General features: G+C 43.6%; 2 protein-coding genes across 2 annotated transcripts in view; one reads left to right on the top strand and one right to left on the bottom strand.

Moving 5' to 3' along the window:
- The first annotated feature begins 256 nt into the window (after nt 1-256).
- Nucleotides 257-21,204, top strand: part of LOC144764150 (complement C3-like) — a 604,987-nt gene continuing 584,039 nt past the window's right edge. The window contains exon 1 of the mRNA XM_078650287.1: nt 257-401. Coding sequence (XP_078506413.1) covers nt 331-401 — 71 coding nt within the window. The 5' untranslated portion in view covers nt 257-330. The remainder of the gene's footprint in view (nt 402-21,204) is intronic.
- LOC144829442 (zinc finger MYM-type protein 1-like) overlaps nt 12,899-21,204 on the bottom strand; it is a 35,662-nt gene continuing 27,356 nt past the window's right edge. Inside the window, exons 2-3 of the mRNA XM_078688638.1 lie at nt 15,835-15,937; nt 12,899-15,129 (exon numbers count right to left, since the gene is read on the bottom strand). Of these exons, the coding sequence (XP_078544764.1) occupies nt 12,983-15,129; nt 15,835-15,937 (2,250 nt within the window). The 3' untranslated portion in view covers nt 12,899-12,982. The remainder of the gene's footprint in view (nt 15,130-15,834; nt 15,938-21,204) is intronic.

Below are 21,204 nucleotides of genomic sequence, written 5' to 3'. Positions count from 1 at the left end.
AGGCAAATGGCTACGTTGATAACTTCCCCTCCCGCTTTTGCCAGGAAAATCTCTGCCTCGCTCTGAGAAACGCTGTATAACTTCCCTGTATACCTCTGCAGCGTGGACGCATTTACCAAGTTGTGAAATGAGTAAACACTGAAGGGGCTTAGCGGCTCAAAGGAGAATGAACACACGATTGCCTTACAGCGGCATTTCCCTGTGTGCCCCCCTCACCCCGCCCTCCTGATTAATAGCTGGCATGGTTAAAGTCGGCGTCAGGTTACTCGAGACTGGGAAGAGCGAGCGAGACAGACAGCTCTGCAGCGCCCAAGAGACACTGCCAGCAGCATGGGGGCTCGGATCCGCGTCCTGCCCTTGGTCCTGCTCTCCCTCGCTGCCCTGTCCCACTGCGAGCCACTGTAAGTACAACTGGACCCCTGGACCTGTCCCTGTCCCCTCTCGCTGCTCTGTCCCACTGCGAGCCACTGTAAGTACAACTGGGTCCCTGGACCTGTCCCTGTCCCCTCTCGCTGCCCTGTCCCACTGCGAGCCACTGTAAGTACAACTGGGCCCCTGGATCTGTCCCTGTCCCCTCTCGCCTGTCCCCTCTCGCTGCCCTGTCCCACTGCGAGCCACTGTAAGTACAACTGGGCCCCTGGATCTGTCCCTGTCCCCTCTCGCTGCTCTGTCCCACTGCGAGCCACTGTAAGTACAACTGGGTCCCTGGACCTGTCCATGTCCCCTCTCGCTGCCCTGTCCCACTGCGAGCCACTGTAAGTACAACTGGGTCTCTGGACCTGTCCCCTCTCGCTGCTCTGTCCCACTGCGAGCCACTGTAAGTACAACTGGGTCTCTGGACCTGTCCCCTCTCGCTGCTCTGTCCCACTGCGAGCCACTGTAAGTACAACTGGGTCCCTGGACCTGTCCCTGTCCCCTCTCGCTGCCCTGTCCCACTGCAAGCCACTGTAAGTACAACTGGGTCCCTGGACCTGTCCCCTCTCGCTGCCCTGTCACACTGCGAGCCACTGTAAGAACAAATGGGTCCCTGGACCTGTCCCCTCTCGCTGCCCTGTCTCACTGCGAGCCACTGTTAGTACAACTGGGCCCCTGGACCTGTCCCTGTCCCCTCTCGCTGCCCTGTCCTACTGAGAGCCACTGTAAGAATACATGGGGACCTTCGACTCGCTCCTAGCCCTGCTCTTACTCAGTGCCCTGTCCAAGTGCCAGCCAATGTAAGTACAACTGGGGACCCTTAACCTGTCCCTGCCCCCTCTCGTTGCCCTGTCCCACTGCGAGCCACTGTAAGCACAACTGGGGACCCTCAACCTGTCTCCGGTAGTTCTCACTGCCCTGCTTCTCTGCCAATCACAGTAAGAGCAACGGGGGGCTTTGCCTGCCCCCGCTCCTCTGCCCTATCTCACTGCCCGCCACTGTAACCACCATGTGGGACCCCCTACCTGCTCGCCCTCTCTGCCTCATCTCACTGCCAGCCACTGTCCACTTGGCAATGCAATCTACAGTAAGCACCACTGGGGACCCTTAACCTGCCCCAGCTCTCCCTGACTGCCCTGTCCCACAGCTAACCGCGGTACGTACACCGGAGGTCGGGTGGAGATCCCCTACCCCTGCCCCACTGTCCTGTTTCGCTGCAAATTCCAGTAAATACTACAGGACAATCCCTGTCTCAGTGGCTCATGACCAGCACGCTGTGCCATTTCTCTTGCGAAAACCGTAATCAAAGTAAACGTTTAGACTAAATACAATTTCTCACTATTAACGCCGGTCTGTCTACGCTGTCCTGCTTGTGACACTTATATGAACCTAATGGAGATTCATATTTCCATATATTGTTATCATTTTGTATAATTGTTGAAGGATGATGCTGCTAAAAATTATTTTAATCGCTGGTATATTTCCTTCTAAGAGTTCTCACATATTGCGGGAGTAATAACATTGTATGTATACAATGCTATTTATAAACTTTCACTCTAATGACTTAATTGGTCATAATATGTTTAGAGCGGACAAAGTGATTCATTAAAAAAAAAATGTAGGTAGGCTCAGTGATCACGTGCATGGTAAAATTGCAATGTTGTCTAACAGTCTATGCAGGGAAAATGAACGGAATCCGCTCCATTCCGATTTGCCCTAAGATCATGCCGAAATCAATATTGGAAGTCTGGGTTCTCAATATACAATATGCTACAGAGAGGGCTTTTCCCCTATGTAGCCCACCCCTTCCTCCAGCCCCGGCAGCTCGTTAAAAAATAAATAAATAAAACGGTTTTAAAACTCGTTTTATTATGATTATATTTAGCTTGTGCCTGGCTTGGGGCGGGGCTTGGGTGATGATAGGCTGGAGGGAGAGTGGTGGCCTCTACCTACACTGCGGATGTGGTTTTTGGCTGGCCATCTCAAGCCGGCACAAAACCACATGGGCAGTGAAGCTCTCTCCAACCCCAGCTGCAGTCCTGGGGTTGGAGAGAGCAGCCACAGACTCCCAGTCTGTCCTAGGGGGCACATCATCGGCGCTTAGGTCAACCTGGATCAGGGCAGAGCATGTGGTCTCAAGGCCAGAGCATCCGACTTTGGAGCTAGGGAGTCAGGTTCAATCTCCACATCAGCTCATCATCCTGTGATTCTGTGCAAATCACTTAATCTCCCCATACCTACCTCCCCATACCTGTTTTTGTGCAGGAAAGGGCACCTTCCTGCACAAAAACAATCCCCTGAGGCATACAGCACACAGAGAAAAATAAAGTGTTAGAACTGGGGGTCTCTAGTTGGCTGAAGTAGGTACCTTAGTCCAAATAGGGACCCTTGCTTCTAAGTCAGGGAAAGGAAGGACACCCTCTCTGATAGCCTCTGTTCACCCCCTCGGTAGCTTGGCACGAGCAGCCAGGCTTATCTCCAAGGCAAATTTGTAAAGTATTTGCAACCACGCTCACAGTAACACAGTGATAACACCACAAATGGACACCACTCGAGTCTCACAAAAAGTCAAGTCAAGTCAAGTCAGAGAATTTATATAGCGCACTACATACCCAGAGGGTCTCAAGGCGCTTAGGGAGGGGAGGAGGATTACTTGCCAAATATCCACGTTTTAAGTTGCTTTCTAAATGCTAGGTGGTTCTGGGTAAGGCGAAGGTAGGTGGGGAGTGAGTTCCATGTTTTAGCTGCCAGGTATGAGAAGGATCTGCCTCCCATGGTGGTCTTGTTGATGCGGGGTACAGTGGCGAGGGCTTGGCTGGAAGAACGTAGTTGGCGGGAGGGGGTGTAGAAGGACAGTCGTGAGTTGAGGCATTCTGGTCCGATGTCGTAGAGTGATTTGTGTGCGTGGGTTAACAGTCGGAAAGTGATCCTCTTATTGACGGGTAGCCAGTGGAGGTCTTTCAGGTGGCCAGAGATGTGTTCGTTACGCGGGATGTCTAATATGATCCTGGCTGAGGCGTTTTGGATTCGTTGGAGTTTCTTCTGGAGTTTAGCGGTAGTACCTGCGTAGAGGGTGTTTCCGTAGTCCAGTCGGCTCGTGACCAGAGCATGGGTGACTGTTTTTCTGGTTTCGGTGGGGATCCAGCGAAATGTTTTTTTGAGCATGCGAAGAATGTTGAAGCAGGATGAGGATACGGCGTTGACTTGTCTGTTCATTGAGAGAGAAGAGTCCAGGATGACGCCTAGGTTCCGTGCGTGGTCTGTCGGGGTGGGTGCTTTTCCAAGGGCTTCCGGCCACCAAGAGTCGTCCCATGCAGAGGGGGATGTACCTAAGATGAGGACTTCTGTTTTATCTGAGTTCAGTTTCAGACGGCTTTGTTTCATCCATTCGGCAACTTCTTTCATTCCTTCGTGTAGGTTTGTTTTGGCGGTGCTGGGGTCATTGGTGAGAGAAAGGATCAGTTGAGTGTCATCCGCGTAGGAGATGATGTTGAGGTTGTGTTGGCGAGCGATGGCCGCGAGGGGGCTCATGTATACGTTGAAGAGGGTGGGACTGAGTGAGGATCCTTGTGGTACGCCACAGATGACTTCAGTGGCTTCGGACTTGAATGGTGGAAGGCGGACTCTCTGGGTTCTTCCGGTGAGGAACGAGGTGATCCATTCGAGTGCTTTTCCTTGTATTCCGATGTTTCTGAGGCGTTGTAAAAGGGTGCTGTGGCAGACTGTGTCGAAGGCTGCAGAGAGGTCAAGGAGGATGAGGGCGACTGTGTCTCCATTGTCCAGAAGGGTTCGAATGTCGTCTGTTGCTGCGATGAGGGCGGTCTCAGTGCTGTGTTTTGCTCGGAAGCCAGATTGTGAGGAGTCGAGGGATTTGTTGGCTTCGAGGAAAGCGGCGAGTTGGTTGTTGACAGCCTTCACGATGACTTTGGCTGGGAAAGGAAGGAGCGATATGGGGCGGTAGTTTTTGAGTTCGGTGGGTTCCGCTGTGGGTTTTTTCAGAAGGGCGGTGAGTTCAGCGTGTTTCCAGCTTTCCGGGAAGGTGGCGGAGTTGAAGGAGCAGTTGATGACGTCTCGGAGGTGCGGTGCTATGACGGAGTCTGCTTTGTTGAAGATGTGGTGAGGACATGGGTCTGTGGGGGATCCTGAGTGGATAGAGTTCATCAGGCGGATGGTGTCCTCAGTGGAGATTGGGTTCCAGTCGTTAAGAGTGTTCGAGGGGGGGGAATGTTCAGCATGGGGTTGGGTGGGTTGGTCTCCGGGTTGGTTGTCGAAGCTGTTGTGGATGTCCGCGATTTTGTTGTGGAAGAATAGAGCTAGAACACTTATATGTTTATAAAGAAAAGATACGATGAGACCAAACGATAAAAATCCAACCTATGCATATTGGTAATATTTCACCTTGCCGGTTATTAGGCCAGTAAGCACTTGAAGGTTCTTGCAGTATTAATGAGCCTTTCGCAATGATCTAATGCAGTCCTAATGCAATGCTATGCAGTCCGTAATGCAAGAGTCAGGCAATTTGTAATGCACTAATAAGGAACTTCCGTAATGCAACAAATAGGCAGTTCGAAATGCAAAAATAATGTACTTCGGCACCGATCGCGGTGCTCTGGATGGTCTCTATGCCACTCTTACTGACTCGCAGTCAGCTACTGCCAAACCATGCCCCCAACACTGTTATGATGGAAAACAAAGTGCATTCCACACTCCAGCCCGGTACTGCCACTCCCCAGCACGTACGGGCCGCGATACGGACTTGAGTGGAAGCTTGTGCTGCAAAGATGGAAAAGGCAAAGAGCATTTCTCACGTTCGCTGAGCGTTACCTAGGGGGTTCGATCTCACTCTCCTCTCCTCGTGGCTTGGGCCTCTGGTGCGACTTCGTTGATCTTGGGCAGTGGAACTTGGACCACCAACGGTGATGGTTCAAGGTCCCTCCTTGGCAAAGGCAGGCTTGGGCCGGCGGCGGTGACTACTTACAGCTCCTCTTCGGATGCCGGTTTGGGCCGATGGCATTAACGATCTCAGCACTTCTGGTCACGCTGCCCACCGAGGCAGATAACAAGACTGCTCTGGGACACAAAGTCATGGGGAATTATCGGGAAGGTCTCAGGCTGCAACATGGCACACGTGCACAGCATCGCTGAGACTCACTTGAGCTCCGGGTGTACATGATCACAGGGCAATCCTCACGAAGGTCTCAGGCGCACGAAGCACAGGCACACAGCGTCACTGAGACTCACTTGGACTCCAGGTGCACACAATCACAGGCCAGTTCTCACGAAGGTCTCAGGCTGCACGGAGCACACGCACACAGCGTCGCTGAGACACACTTGAACTCCGGGTGTACACGATCACAGGGCAATCCTCACAAAGGTCTCAAGCTGCATGAAGCACACACACACAGTGTTGCTGAGACTCACTTGGACTCCGGGTGCACATGATCACGTGGCAGTTCTTACGAAGGTCTCAGGCTGAACGAAGCACCCGCAAACAGCTACGCTCAGACACACTTGGAAACTTTTATGTTCCTGAGTTTCCACAACAGGGAGCCAGCTCTTCTCGGGCCCTTAGAGACACGTTACTTTGTGACACAGCACACAGCAAAGTCCTTTCAGGCAGGGGGACACAGCACACAGCAAGGTCCCTTAGCCTCTCCTTAGTTAAATCAGCAAACTGAAGGCCAGCCCCAGAACACACAGTAAGGGTCAGTCCTTCTCTTCAGTCTCTTCAGCTGTTCTTCCTTGGCAGAGGTTCCTCTTGACTGCGAAGTTGTTTCAATCCTTTTCAGTCTTGATCAGTCTAAAGTTCAGGGGTTTCAGCTATCATAGTTATACCCCTGAATGTCTTTGAAGTCTTTGTGTTCAGGGGGCACTGACCCCTGTCCAAACCAGTTCTGGGTGTCTTCCTGCCAGTGACACCTCCTTCCTTTGATAGTGAGGGTCTGGGTCCTCAATCACTCAGCAGGAGATGGAGCCATTGTTTTATGGCAGCAGCCCAGGCCTCCCCACCTCCAGGGGCTACTCCTCCCCCCTATACTTCAGATGCAGGTAAGCCATGGCTGTCTCACCTACTACTTCCCTGGGTCAAGACATTCCCCATACCCTAGCACATTCAAATCCAGACAGTCAATCCACAACCAGGCAGAGATACGCAGAATTGTTAGAACCAAAAAAACAGCCACTTCTCAAAGCGTGGTTTCTAAACACACAATTCAAAAAACACCTTCACAAAAAGATGTGTTATTAATTTGTGAGTTCAGGCATACTAAACTTCACCTCTCCATCTTAAACCTATGGGAGGATAAGCTGGAAACATATTACATAGCCTCCTCCGTTCTGTCCTATGGGCAAGATGGCCTTGCAACAGTGAAAAACGAAATGGAGAGTATTTCACTGTCAGGACATGGTACGCACCTTAGTACATGTCCTACCTTTCACAGACACTGCACCCTGCCCAGGGGGTACCTTGGGCCTACTATAGGGGGTGTGTGATGTGCATGGAAAGGGAAGGGTAAGGCCTGACAAGTGGGTGCACTTGTCAGGACAACATGGCAGTTAGCAAACTGCGGGCAGGCACTGCAGTAGCAGGCCTGAGTTCTCTTCTTAGGGCTACTCATGTTGGTGGGCCAATTAGTGCTCCAGGCCCACTAGTAGAATTTGTATTACCAACCCTGGCACACATAGTGCACTTTACTAGTTGACTTCACTAGTAAGACATACATACCAACTATGGACAAACAATTATCGTAACACTTTACACAGAGAGTGTTAGATCTGGGGGTCTCTAGTTGGCAATGGTATTCACCTTTTTCCAAATAGGTATCCTTACTTCTAAGTCAGGATAAGGGGATTACACTCCTTAATAACCCCTGCTCATCCCCTTGGTAGCTTGGCACGAGCAGACAGGCTTATCTCAGAGGTAGTGTGTTAAGCATTTGTGAATATACACAGTAATACAGTGAAAACACTACTGACGGACACAACACAGGTTTGATAAAAATAAGTATTCTTTATATAGACTTAACACAAGACCACAAATGACAAAAATCCACAATACTATACTTAAAGATGACTTAAAGATGATAAAATGTTGCTTAGTTCAATTTGATGATAAATGCGACAAAGTTCTCAACAAAGTACCTGTATGCGTAACGTAAAGTAAACAAAAGGCTCGCAAAAGGGGAGATGCGTCGGTTCCACGATCCGGGGGAGATGATGTGTTGTGCATCAATGCTTGCGCAGAGTAGGGGATGCGTCATGATCCTTACCGGTGCTGAAGTGATGCGTAGATTCTCGGCCTGCGGGCCCGTTGTGATGTGCAAGATGGCGCCTTGATGCGATGCGATGATCTGGTTGTGATGCGAGAAGATGGCGCCCTTGAAGTGACGATGCGATGATGATGCTTAGATGCCCTGGCAGCCTTGAGACGACTTTGTACTTTGGAGCCATGACAGGCCCTGTGACAAGCTTCTCCGGTGATGCGATGGCGACTCTCTTGATGGTGTCACGCTTCTCCGGTGATGCGACAGCAGGCAGCTTCGATGAACACACGCTTCCAGTGAGCTGTGGCTAAGGTTCGCTTCTACGGCGATGCGACAATCTCTGCTGCGGCGGTGACACGCTTCATCTCGATGCGTCACGCTTCCGGCTCCCAACGAGACGCAAATGTCTGGAGTTGAGAATTCCCAGCAAGGAAATTCAGAGTGTAGCTTGAGGTGAAGTCTTTTGTCCCTGAAACTTCAGCAGGAGGCAAGCACAGTTCAAGCCCCTGGAGAATATTCTGTAAATGATGAAGCCATGAAAGGCCCTGTGACACGCTTCTCCGTGCTGTGGTACTTCCAAAGCACAGGGATGCAACATATGTACATAAATATGTTGCAAGTCTGTGCTTCCCTATGCACTGCTGCTTAAACTGCAGCCATGCGGTGACACAGGCACTCTTGTAATACGGTGCAAGGATATCTGTGTTGTGCGGAGTTTGTTTTTGCGCAGGAAGACACACCTTCCTGCACAAAAACAATCAGTGAAGGCATTTTTCTGCTTCAATGTATGCTGTGCAATGCAGCATACATTGAAAGAAAAGAGAAAAAATAAGGAGAAATAAAAACAATTCTCCTTGTTGTGCCTTCCTACACCAACTGGAGGATGGTGCAGCATTCACACACATGTCCAGATTCAGGATTTCTGATAAATCTTGAGATGTGTCTTGTTCTATGAGTGTTGTGTGCAAACACCCACAGCAACACGTATAGAACTCCCCTTCAACGCAAAGTGGTTTGTATGATGAGGTCTTATTTACATGGAGAAGAAAAGCTACACAGAGTGCCTTTTCCTCTCCTTGGAAATATGAAAGAGTGTCTTGCTCCATCACTATGTTACAAAAAGTGACATACTGTTGGCACAGGATGCTTCTAAATTTGCCCCATAAGTGCTTAGGTATTGGCAGACTGTTACAATAAGAACATATTGCTAGTTGATAGATTGAAAAATTGCAGGAGGTAAGCACAGAGTTATCTCTCCAAAGATGCTCAAAGAAGAATGATTGAAATGGTTGCGGTCCTTCAATAGGTACAATGGGAAATGTTATGAACCAATCAAATCTTTTTTTTCAGGTCACATGGGATCCTATGACAGAGAGATTCCAAAACTACATAGGTATAAACTGAGTATTTTGAAGAGTGTATTAATACTTTGCAGCTTATTGCCGGTCTGCATGCATAGTATATAAATAAATTGACTTGTACCAGAGTTAATGGCTAGGCCTATCCTTAAATATATGACTAATAAATAGAGTAATTTCAGTACTGCAAAGAGAGTACAAGATACATTTATAAGTACTTAGGTTTTGGCAAAGTGATAGGACATGTTTATAGAGTGGTGAAGGGAAGGGATGGGGCCTAATGTGACATGTGCAAAAACATACTCTGCAACATGTTTTAAGTTGAGGAATGTAGTCTCTTTTAATCCTGAAAGTCCCTGGGTACTACTAGCCCACCATGTGTCTCTATTGAACACCATACAGCTGCGTTGCAGAGAGGTGGTCCGAAACCATGGCCCATTTTACACCTCTCTGCAATGCAACACTCTGGCAATTTTTGCATATATCTGGTGGGTTAGTTAGCCCCCAGGGACACTCAGGATTCAAGGAGACTTTATCTCGTAACTTAAAACGCCCACAGAGCATGTTTCCACTCATATCTACTCCATCCACCCCCCCTTTCTTCACCAGTGTGCAAACAGCACATTGTGCATTTTAATACTTAGTTAATCTTACCTTCACAGTAATAGGTAAAAAAACACTAAACATTTTTTCAGTTGTTTTTTTTTATAAAACATGGCATTAAGCAGATGATAGATTTATTTTCTGCAATTTTCATATATATTTTCTCAGGAACTATATTTTCATTTTTTATAGTTGTTTATAATTGAAATTTCAGAATTTTTCATATTTTAGAATTAGGATCTGTGAAATAGAAGAAAAACTACAGTTATAATATATAATATTATATTTTTTAAAACACAACATAAAATTAACATTATATAAAAAATGTTCTTTGGCTTTTTTGCTGTTCTCAAAATATATTGAATTTCACTACAAACAGTGATTTCAATGTTACTCATCACATAACAGCGGGCAAAAAAACCCAATTAATACGATTCTTTAAAAAAAAAGAAAAGTGTGTCTAAAATAGTATTAATATACTCAACTATTTCCAAACATTCCATAAAAACTACATCCTCAATTACATACAATTTAACACAAATCACACATATATAAAATGCTTCCTTCTAAGAGAATTTTCTTGCTTGAATGAAAAGAACTCAAATAATAATTCAATAAAGAATTCTTTTTTAATTTCTATACACTGTTAATGATGTTCTTTAAAAAATATATGCTGTGAGAATGTGCAAGAAAAAGTCCATAATCCAAATGTGTACCTTTCCTCAAGGCCAAATGGTATTCCTGAAATCTTTTAATCTGAAATTGTCCAATAGTAATTGTATTAATACATTTTAACATATTCCTAATAGGCTGAATTATGTTCCACAAACTTTAATTGCGGGTTTATATAGCGCTAGGAATCGACTCCCGGAGGAGTATCTCCACACTTCGACCGCTGGGGAACCCGTCCTGGCTCACCCTGAGAGATGGTCCCTGATGGGTATCTCTAAGGTGCGACCAAGCATCCCCGGCAGTCTGGGGGGGCCGTTGTGAAGATGAGGCAAGCTGATGCCCAGAGTTGCCAAGTGTGGTTTCTGACTAGAGTAGGCACCGAGGCGAGAATTATCGAGTCCGCTGACCCTGGTCCACGACCCTGCCGCGTCGGGAATCGAACCCTGGTCCCGGGCCGTTCTCTGCTTACGGGTCTGCCGCCTCTAATCAGTGAGCCACACTTCTCCAATTTTTTAGGTAGGAATTTGCTAATTTGCTAGGCAACTGTTGTTTAAAAAACAATTGAGCATCATTACACTATTTCCATCCTTTATCACATTTTAAATAGGCAGTGTAATGTCCAGATGTTGTAGAAGGACCATCATGGAAAATTATTGCTACTGCTACAAAAGTTCTTCCTGATATTGATAGTTGACGTGCTACAAAATGTTTTATTAAAGTTTCCAATTTTCTTCCATCAGCTGTACAACGTTGTATCATTAAAATGATATCTTCTTATAAATAATTTTGATAAAGTTTCTGATTTGCATTGGCTAGACTCCATGTTTTGATTTGCTGCTTTAACTTGTTTGTTGAAAGACACTGATTTACAGTCTGGTAATGTCAAATATTTAAATCTTTCAGTGTCTATGTTAGTGCTAGATGTAAACATACAATTTTCACTTTGATGTTCTCATTTATAACGAAGGCCAAAAAGATGTTCAATTTCTATACCTTCATTTTCCAATACTACACGCATATACATTTTAAATTCCTGAGCATCTTGTTGGATATTCTGCGTAAATTGTGTAGAACCAGAACATATATCCAAAACATTACGAATATCAGAAGCGCTTTGCATTTTACTTTTATCAGTTCTTAACTTTTCATAAATACAATGCAACAAGGATCACAATCTTTTTTCCTGATTCTCCATAACTTGCTTTTGCAAACTGTCTAGAAAAAAACAACATCGACCACTACATTAGCATAGCAGTTGATACCTGAACTATTTTTAAAGTGATAACCAACAATCTCTTCAACAGTGTCCTTTTTCTTTTTGCTTGCAATCTCAGCATTATCTTGATTTTTTTCCTTCTCTATAACTTGACTGCAGATATTCTCATATCTTCTTTTTCGACCTACCACATGCTTTTCAAACACAGGATATTGACCTAAATTGGGGGCATACACTCTTCTTAACCTATTATACTCTTTTACACAGTTTGCATCTGCAGTAATCTTTGTCTCATCAAAAGCAATCAAAAACAAACCAGATAACATTCTGACTCAGGACAAAGCAACATATGCCATACCCTCTTTAAACACAATACTTTCAATGTTCACCACAGCACTGTCTACACTTAATCCTTAAGATTCATGAATAGTCACTGCATATGCCAGAGAAAGTGAAAAGTGTTTCCTACAGACATATAAATCTTTAACAAGCAACAAATGAACTGAACAACTACCAATTTGTTTTACTTCTTCAATTTGATCAAATTTGATTTTAAAAAATTCAATTCCATCTCTATTTTGATCATTAACAAAATCCACAACTTTACCCATTGCTCCATTTACTAAACCTTTTTCTACATCAAAATTACGCCTTACAATTACCCGACAGTTTGCACATGCATGTAGATTCTTTTCTAAACCAGCAGTTTTAGATATCTATTTTTCTAAAGAATCCAATTTTGTTTTCAATTTTTCCGTCAAAATAATATTGATTCCTTCATGCTCTATTTTATCAATGGCTTACATTTTTATTATTTCTTCATTTTCTAGGTTCAAACGTTGTTCATTTAATAAAGAACACACACGCAGTGTTGGCATTAAGCAGGTTATAGATTTATTTTCTGCAATTTTCATATATATTTTCTCAGGAACTATATTTTCATTTGGAAACAAATTTGAAAGTAGTCGACTTTGCAAAGCTTGTTTGCCATGTTCTGTCAGTACTCCAATTCTTATATCTTGAAGAATAGTTCCATAATCAACATAATTTGCCTGTTGCATATTTGCAGTGGCGGCTGGTGACATTTGAAAGTGGTGGGGCAGAAACTCGTCAGCATACTGCACCGTAGCGAGCGAGCGTAGCGAGCGAGCCCGAACCCCCTAAGGAGGGTTCGGGGGGAATTCCCCCCGAGAAAATTTTGAAAAATTAGTGGAAAAATGGTGCATTTTCAAGAAAATTTGAGGAAGCAGGAAGGTTAATAAAGCAATTGTGAAAGTGCAGGTATTACATTATTAAAAAGCTGTCATATAACATAGGTAGCTGCTTATTCAGTATAACCACAGAGCTTTATAACAGACTTCAAGATACAATGCTGAGAACCTCACAGATTGTTTTTATTTAAACTGCAAACAAAAGAACCAACTAAACAGGTCACAAACTATCACCATTCAACATATTTACTTTTTGTATCTAAATTCTGCACGTCTGTCTTTAAGCGCAGCAAATTTTTCAATTACTTGAATGTTAAAGTCAGCAATATTTTGAACAAGCTCGCTCTCTATAGAGAGCATTGCTAATGCATTGAGTCTTTCCTGAAGCATGGTGTTCCTCAGGAATGTCTTAATCCTATTTAAAGTGGAAAAAGATCGTTCTGCCTCTGAGGTGGTCATAGGAGTGGTAATTACTATTTTTAGTAAAGCTACTGTCTCTGTAAATGTCTTTTCCATATGAAGTTCATGAATTAAAGACAGCAAAGACCTGGCATTTGTGGCCTTCTGGTACACAGGCATTGAGTACATTACTGTCAACTCACTTTTCAGGTCCTCTTGGTTGAGCATCGGATAAGCCTCCACAGCCGCATGCAGAGCATGCTCAGGGAAGGATTCATTATATTTGGCAAAGTATGTACTTTCCAATAATGCGGCACTCTCCAAATGTTTTGTGAAAGCAAAACGGTCTTGTGCATGTACAATTACAATGTCACATATCTCTTTTGCCTTTTGTACCAGAGTGGTGATGTTTGTCCTGTGGTTTGAAAAAATTGAACCGGCTGGCAGTTGGCTGTCTAAATTGTCAACCTCATCTCTCACTTTGTTTATGCTTGCGACAAAGTCCATGGTACATCTTTTCACAAAGACAGTATCTATGTCTCGTCCTTGTAACTGATTGTATAAACTCTCGACTTTTAACATTATCTTATCAAATAAAAATAGAAAGAACTGAAACTCTCTATCGTTTAAAGTTCTAGCAAAGCCACGGGCTTCACTGTGACTTGTGTAATCAAAGGTTTCATTGGTTTCTATGGCTTGAAAACATTTCAGAAGGTCCTCCCTATATTGAAATATTAGTTGGACTGTACGTACGTTATAGTTCCAACGAGTTGAGGCTCCCCTCGGAACCCTTTTGTCCACAATCTCCTGAAGTGCTTCCATTCTTTTTGGGGAACGTGAGAAGAATGCTGCCATGCCTCCTATATCCTTAAAGAAAATTCGTGTCTCTCGGATCTTCGATACTGCCTGTTGCATGATAAGATTAAGTTGGTGGGCATGACAGTGCACATAATGAGCATACGGGTAGACATCTCTAATTCTTTTCTGTACGCCACCATGGCTTCCACTCATTACGGACGCACCATCATAGCTTTGTGCAATAAGTTTTTTTCTTTGATGTACCTCTGGGAAAATAAAGTTGAGTTGATGCAGTAGAGCAGCAGTAATGGTTTCTGCAGTGGAGTTTTTTAAATGAGTGAAACTATAGAACCGCTCCACAACATTATAGCCTTTGTCCAGGTACCGAAAGACTAATACGGACTGCGTTTGTGTGGCCACATCAGTGGTGTCATCAGCCTGAATAGCCACAAAGTCTGTGTTTTGCAACTCTTGGACAATATGGCTTCTCATAATTTCTAGCATACACTCCAGGAGTTCATTTTGTATCGTTTTAGAGGTGCCCTTAAAGACTGTAGCACTTGCTAAATGAGATTCCATTTCCTTGTCTATGCTTGCTACTAAATCTACAAGACCCATGAATATTCCAGGATTTGTGGACCCTTCCGATTCATCATGGCCTCGCAATGCCAGTTCGAAAGCACCACAGAAACGAATGCAATCAATTATTTTCGATAGTATGTGTCTATTTCTATCAACTGTTTGATTGTGTTTCTGTATTGTTTGTCGATATGCATCGCTGATGTGCTGCTCAATCGGTGCGTCTCCTAACATTCCCAGTCTCGTCACGTTTTCCATATGCTTTTTTGAGTGTGCATGCTTCTTTATTTTTTCAGACAGATGCTTCAAGTCCAACACGCCTTCTTTTGTCCAAGTAAAGTCACCATTAAACAGCAAGCAGGGGAAGCAGAACAGTCTGTTTTTTGAAGGGCACCCTGTAAGCCAATCAGCTTTTGTGTACCAGGTTTTGGAGAATGTACGATTGTAACTTTTTCCTCTGTCCTTGGTAACTTGTTGGAGTTGAAGGTCAGGCTGATGAGGTCCTAACCTCTTTATCTGTAGTTTATCTTCTAGTGGGCGTGCATGGAATGACCGTGTAATTAACTGTTGTACCGTATTCATCTTGCTGATGCTGTCCGTACCAATATGAAAGAAGCCTGTCAATAGTCAAAGTACAACGTATAAGATTTGGTGCAATAATATCAAATGTCAGTACAAATACATATATCTTGTGCATGACAGCAAGTGATATAGCTCCAACAGCTCATGTTAATGGCCAGCCAGGGGTGGCATAATACATGCTCCAGCCCCTGGTAGGCCTTGGGTGCACCTATGCCCTAGGTACCTATGGTACACTATACAGGGACTCACAAGAGTGACCCAATACCCAATTGGCAAATGCACCTAAAGTACATTGTGTGAATTTAGAGAGAGAACAGCTGTGCTGTGGGTCTGATTAGCAGGCCCACAGCCTTTCTAAGTCATAAACCAGAAAAGCAAAAAGCAAAGAAATGGGGTAACCATAGGAAAGCAGACCCTACTCTCCTACATAACGCTCCCCTTTGGACAACAGGATAGGGAAAAAAATACAGCCTGACTGCCTGCTTCCTCTGTGTGCCATAGTGGCACTGAAACAGACACAGTTTGAATTGAGGGCCTTTAACAAGGCAAGGATAGATAGTGCATTTAACAACCGTTATTGCCCAAAGCACAGGGCTAAGGGCAGGCTCAGTATTACTAAATTCCATCCAGTCAGGGTAAAATGTTCAGAATGTGCACCCACCCCAACCACCATGTAGAGTGAGTGACCACAAACATAGCCCTATCTCAAAGCTACAAAAAAGTATCATCAGTTTCCTTACCTTGATGAAAGAGCAGCAAGGAGGTTGGGCCTCTTCTTCTTTCTTCTCCAAAAATTGCCCAAAAAGTTGGGTAAAGGTTCAGGTTGTCAGGCTTTACCAGGTGCTGGAAATAAAAATATAACAACTTATTTCCATGTCTCTCATATGGGGGCAAAGCTACATTGGCAGCTGAGTAAGAAAATTATTTTGTACAAATTACTCTGTTTGATGCATAAGGTGGTAGACAGCTCTACTACAGTGATGAGTAGGACAACAATCAAACAGTAGTCAATAATAAACACATGGCAGGCAAGCCAGTCGTTAATCCCATGTAAACTTGACCCTCTGGTCCCCAGTTATGACATTCCAAAGAAGGTCGTAAACTTGGTATGCAGTTTTTGGGAACACTATCCCGGGAAGTGCTTTCATACGAATATCGCCCCTTGCGCTAGAGTACGCTCCTCAAATACAATTATAGGTCGAAGACTGCCTCAGGAATCTATTTTCAGACCACACGACTTTCAGATCATGCGCTCCCCCTCGCTAAACATGCCTTCTGTACTGTTAAAGCAAAGCAGGACAGCCTCTTTACAGGATCGTATACCAGTATTTAAAAAAAAAGCATTTTACTTTGTGGCTAAAATATAGGAGAGCAGCACATGACGTGTGGTAAACTTTCCCTTTAGTATGTGACCTACAAACTGGCTTCTTTCTTTTACTCCCACAGTTGTTTCACTTGTCTAAGTCAGGTCTTTAGTTCAACTGGTCAGTATCCCCGGTGTGCCGGAGCCCTTGGAGACTGGTTTTGAAAGCCCAGGGCCACCCAAGCTGCCTCTAGCATTTTCCCCATTTTCCAGAGAAAAATTTGAAGGAGCAGGAAGGTAGAGAGAAAGAAATCAGAAAGGTAGAGGTTACCTTCCTTAATATAAATTATTTTTTGCGGTCTTTGGGTCTGACAGAAGCTGTCTGTCACAAACAGTGCTGTGTACAATACTACAGAGAGGGCTTTGGAACAGCTTCTAAATGCCTTCTGTGAATACCTTAAGTCTTAAAATGTTTGTTTTTTTTACCATCCAGAGGAGCTTGCACCCACACGACTGGGCTGTTTTACCTTCCTCTGGATGGTAACATCTATGATACATAATTTAACTCTGCTAGACAGAGTACCATTTTGCTTTAATAATATTTAACACCTGTATTTGCAGAGCTGTCAGAAAATATTCAAGTGGATGCTGTAGTTTAAATACGTGGAAAATTGTGATTTTAATTTGACATTAGTAAAATAATAAAGCAAATGTTTAGCTTGCTTTTTAAATGACGGGGTTGATGACAAAGAATATTTATCTACTCTGTGGTAACATTTGATGCTGAAAGCATTAGAAATGCACGTTTTTGTAGGTAACTAAGATTTAATTGATTTTACAGAGACAAATAAAGGTTGCATTGATCTAGTCATCAATGCACAAGGAGATGAGTTCACTCAAGGACTATTACTAGGGATAAACTGTGTTGAGAATTTGCACGGAAGCACACTGAGTACTTCAAACAGAGGGACATTATTTCTTAAGAATATGCGACTCTGAAGAATAAAATCGAGCGTTTAATGTCTGCATTTCAATAATATTTTTATTTACAGATAGTGCTTTATATGTAAAGGTACCGTCCGGTACTGAGTACTTGCACTCCTTCAATTTAATAGGTAGAGGTCCTGCACTTCTCAGTAAGGATTCAATATTTTTAATGGGAGATTACTAACACTTTTCAATAGCACACAGGTACTCTATAGTGGTGAGTAACTAGACTTCTATAATTCCATTTCCACCTTTGTTACAGCGCATTTTACCCATAACTTTATTTACCTATGGACATGTGTTCATCTTCAGATATTGTTTAACACAGGCACACCTGGAGAGCGAAAGACTCTAGCACTCTAATATAAAAACACAAGTAGTCAAGATATAGCCGCCAATTTTTGCCAAAAGTTGGAAAACCAAGGTCTAAAGGTTGTGAATAGCCCCTCAAAGGTGGACACCCCAGCAGCAATAACCTTTCTCAGTGGGAGGAGTCAATCAAGCATTGACTACATGTTAATAAATGGAGAATTATTCACTTGGGTAAATTCATTCCAAATTATTCCCCGTTCAAAAAGTGACCACTTCCCACAAGTCTTCAAATTAAGATGCAAGATCCCTAAATTAAGCACAACGAACGGACTATCCTCACTGCCCTCAGGTTATAATCTCAAGGGGGTTAAAATTGTGCTGCTCAGAAGAGAAGAGACAAAAACCGCAGCGGAGCATTTGATGAGGCCTGGGCAAGTCTAATGGAGTCAAGCAAGCCCGGCTGAAGACGGCTGTAATGCCAGAAACCGGTCCTGGGAAGCTTGATTCCGGTCCAGGGAAGACATGGCTTGGCAGTTCGGGCTGGACTGTTCCCATGAGGCACAGGGTCAGACTGATTTGCATATGGCCATGTCTTTACTGGGGTGGCGGAGTGAGCTAAAGAACGGTGATGGATTAAACCCAGATCAGTTGACTGGGGGTGAGTGTTTGTATTGTCAACGCTCCGTCCATCACCACCTTTGGTTTTCCAAGTCTAATAAGGAACATACTGTCAAAATTCCCAGTCAGCACAGTCCTGTTCTCAAAAAATTGAGAATTCCAAGTTACATGGGGTCCAGTTAGACAGAGCTGGTACACCAGGGAGTTACAGGAACTAATAAATTACCAGAGAAGTAAGAAGAATCGCACTTGATCCAAAAAAAGGAAAACGATCTGAAAAAAACTCACCTCTAAAGCTGGAGTCTTTTTTATGAAGAAGAAAGTTGAAATGCAAAAAAGATGTATGAAAGAGGAATATGGATCAAGCTCCTCCCAACCAGCAAGCACCAAACAAAGAGTTTGGGGTGCAATAAACAGGCTGGTCTTGGGACAAGGTTGCCATCAAAATGCAGGGATATCGGAGGAGGCTTGGGATTCCCTAAGTTCTCACAATGTATTCCTAACCAGCAAACAGTCCGACGAGTGAGAATAGCCATTACAATCAAAAGTCGGTGACAACATTGACTAAGGAGGTGGAAGGATCCAGGAGGCAAAACAAAACACCGTAATCTACAGCAATCATGCAGGCAACTCTGAAATACAATGCTCAACTACCCTCCAATCAGTCAACAAGGAGGCCTTAACCTACATTTAGTGCCTAGGGAAGATATTTAAAAAAATTGAAGACAGAGGGAGCACCGGGCCCAAATGGACTTCCAAATGCGCTATTAAAGCATGACATTGATTTCTGGGCTTGTTATTTAACACCCCTTTTTAATCAAGTCTTCTATTTGAAGTTTATTTCAACCTCATGGAATGGGAACATATTCTACTCCATTTATAAGTAATGCGGTCATTCATCTCCGTTTAACCACAGGTTAATAGCATTAATTGATATAGTAGCCAAAATCTAATTTATTTACATGCTTTATTGACCTTAAATCCATTTTTGATAGAGTTCCCACATGTCCATCTCTGGCCAAAGCTGGTCGAATGGAGTATTCCAGGAAAACAGTTAAACGCAATCACAGCACTGCACAGTGACACATGGGCTCAGATAAAATTTGGAAATGTCAGCAGAGTAACGTCAAAAATCTACACAATGAACAGCTTGAAACATGAGCGAGTCCTAGCCCCAAGTCTATCCAATTTATACCATGCCAATTTAGGCAGCTATTTGCCACAAGTGGAAAGTCACCCCCCAAAACGTACAACTGAGAAAATTGTGTGCTTTTAATACGCCAACGTCATTGTCATCTAGAGCCAAACTCCCAGTGGACTTCAATGGTCAATTGATGCACTTGCAGGTTGCATTGAGTAGCACAGCTTAGAGCTGAACCTAAGTAAAACGAAAGTGGTCTGCCTCATGGACTCAAAGTACATGGAAAGAGCAGCCTTATTTCCAGTAACTAATTCTTTATAAAGTTTTTGTCTCAGCTACAGGATAAGACCATATTCGCAAAGAGATGACAGACATACAAGGACATTAGTCGATACATACCGCAGTTTGAGGCCCCAGGCGTATATGACAGCTCATTTTTCTTTGACTTTAAAATTTACAGACTATGCTAACCTGAAAAACGTGACAATTTGGATCATATGTGTTTAACTTCCACAAAACTTGGTAAATTGATATTTATTTTAGTTAAAAGTAGTAATCAGCAAGTCTTTTAAAAGGGATTTTTCTTTTTAATTAAAATATTTGTATGATATGTTGCATGAATCCTTAGCACTTCGTAAACCTTGTTTACCGGGTATAACCAGGGTCCCTTAGTTACTGCATAATGTAGAAACATCTGTTTTATCTGATACTAGTTTCCATGTATGAACACCACACACTCTTGCCCCACTGCAGGCAGCAGACACAAAGGCTACTCAGCACCTTTGCCTCAAGCCCTACTTCAGGTGTCATATTCAAAACCAAACGAAAGGAGCAAAATATTCAAAAATACAGTTTTATTGTATAAACATATAAAATCCAATATAGTAACTCTCTAAAGAGGCTCTCCTCTAAATTCAAAGGAGTATTGGACAAAATTATAACCACCATCTAAGGTGCATATAGTGTTCCTGTACCACAATATCTTTAAACTGAAAATCCTGAAAAAAACCTTGTCAAAATCTGGCCCAAACGTCAATAAAAAAAAATTGTACTCATAAATTATTTTTAAAGTCCCCTGAAGAATTCCAAACAAAAAATTATGAAAGAACTTGTGGAAACTATTATTGCGGATTAAAATGACTGTGGCCTGAACGGTTGCTCAAAATCAGATATTTTCTTTCTCCCTCTTTCTCTCCCTTTGAGAAGAAACTCTCATTCATTCACTGAAAGTGGCGAAATCATGAACAATTCCCACCTTCACAACTTATTATAACATCGATGGCTTTATCTAGATTTTCCAATGTTTCTGTGATGCAAATGGAACTTCCACAAGCCTTCCAGTAGCCACGTTTTCTCCTTGGGGTGGATGTGTGGCTTGCAGGGCCACTTTTACAGGGATGCTTGTAACTGACAGTCCGGTCTTCGACTATATATTTATGACAGCACATTCCTATCCATAATAAATGTACAGGAATCACCACATCTAAGTGCACTGCTGCTCCACAATGCCAAAACAGTACATTTTAGTCGTTCTGTCGTCTTAAGTACTGATTTGAATTTTGTTCACGGTTTTATGACGATTTGCGTATTGTTCTAATTTGATAGAGTGCTGTATCATCATTACTTGAAATCTTAGCCTCAGAGCACGCATTTTCGACTTGCCGATGCGAGGTTTAGCTGTATCCTCACGCCAGTTACGGTGGGGAACATGAGAAAACTTCTGATCTGACAGTAATGCCTCTCATGTAA

The sequence above is a fragment of the Lissotriton helveticus genome, chromosome 1_1 (genome assembly GCF_964261635.1).
Source record: "Lissotriton helveticus chromosome 1_1, aLisHel1.1, whole genome shotgun sequence".
In the NCBI taxonomy this organism is placed as follows: Eukaryota; Metazoa; Chordata; class Amphibia; order Caudata; family Salamandridae; genus Lissotriton; species Lissotriton helveticus.
Note: the sequence above shows the minus strand (reverse complement) of the source record. Positions and strands in the feature narration are given on the sequence as shown.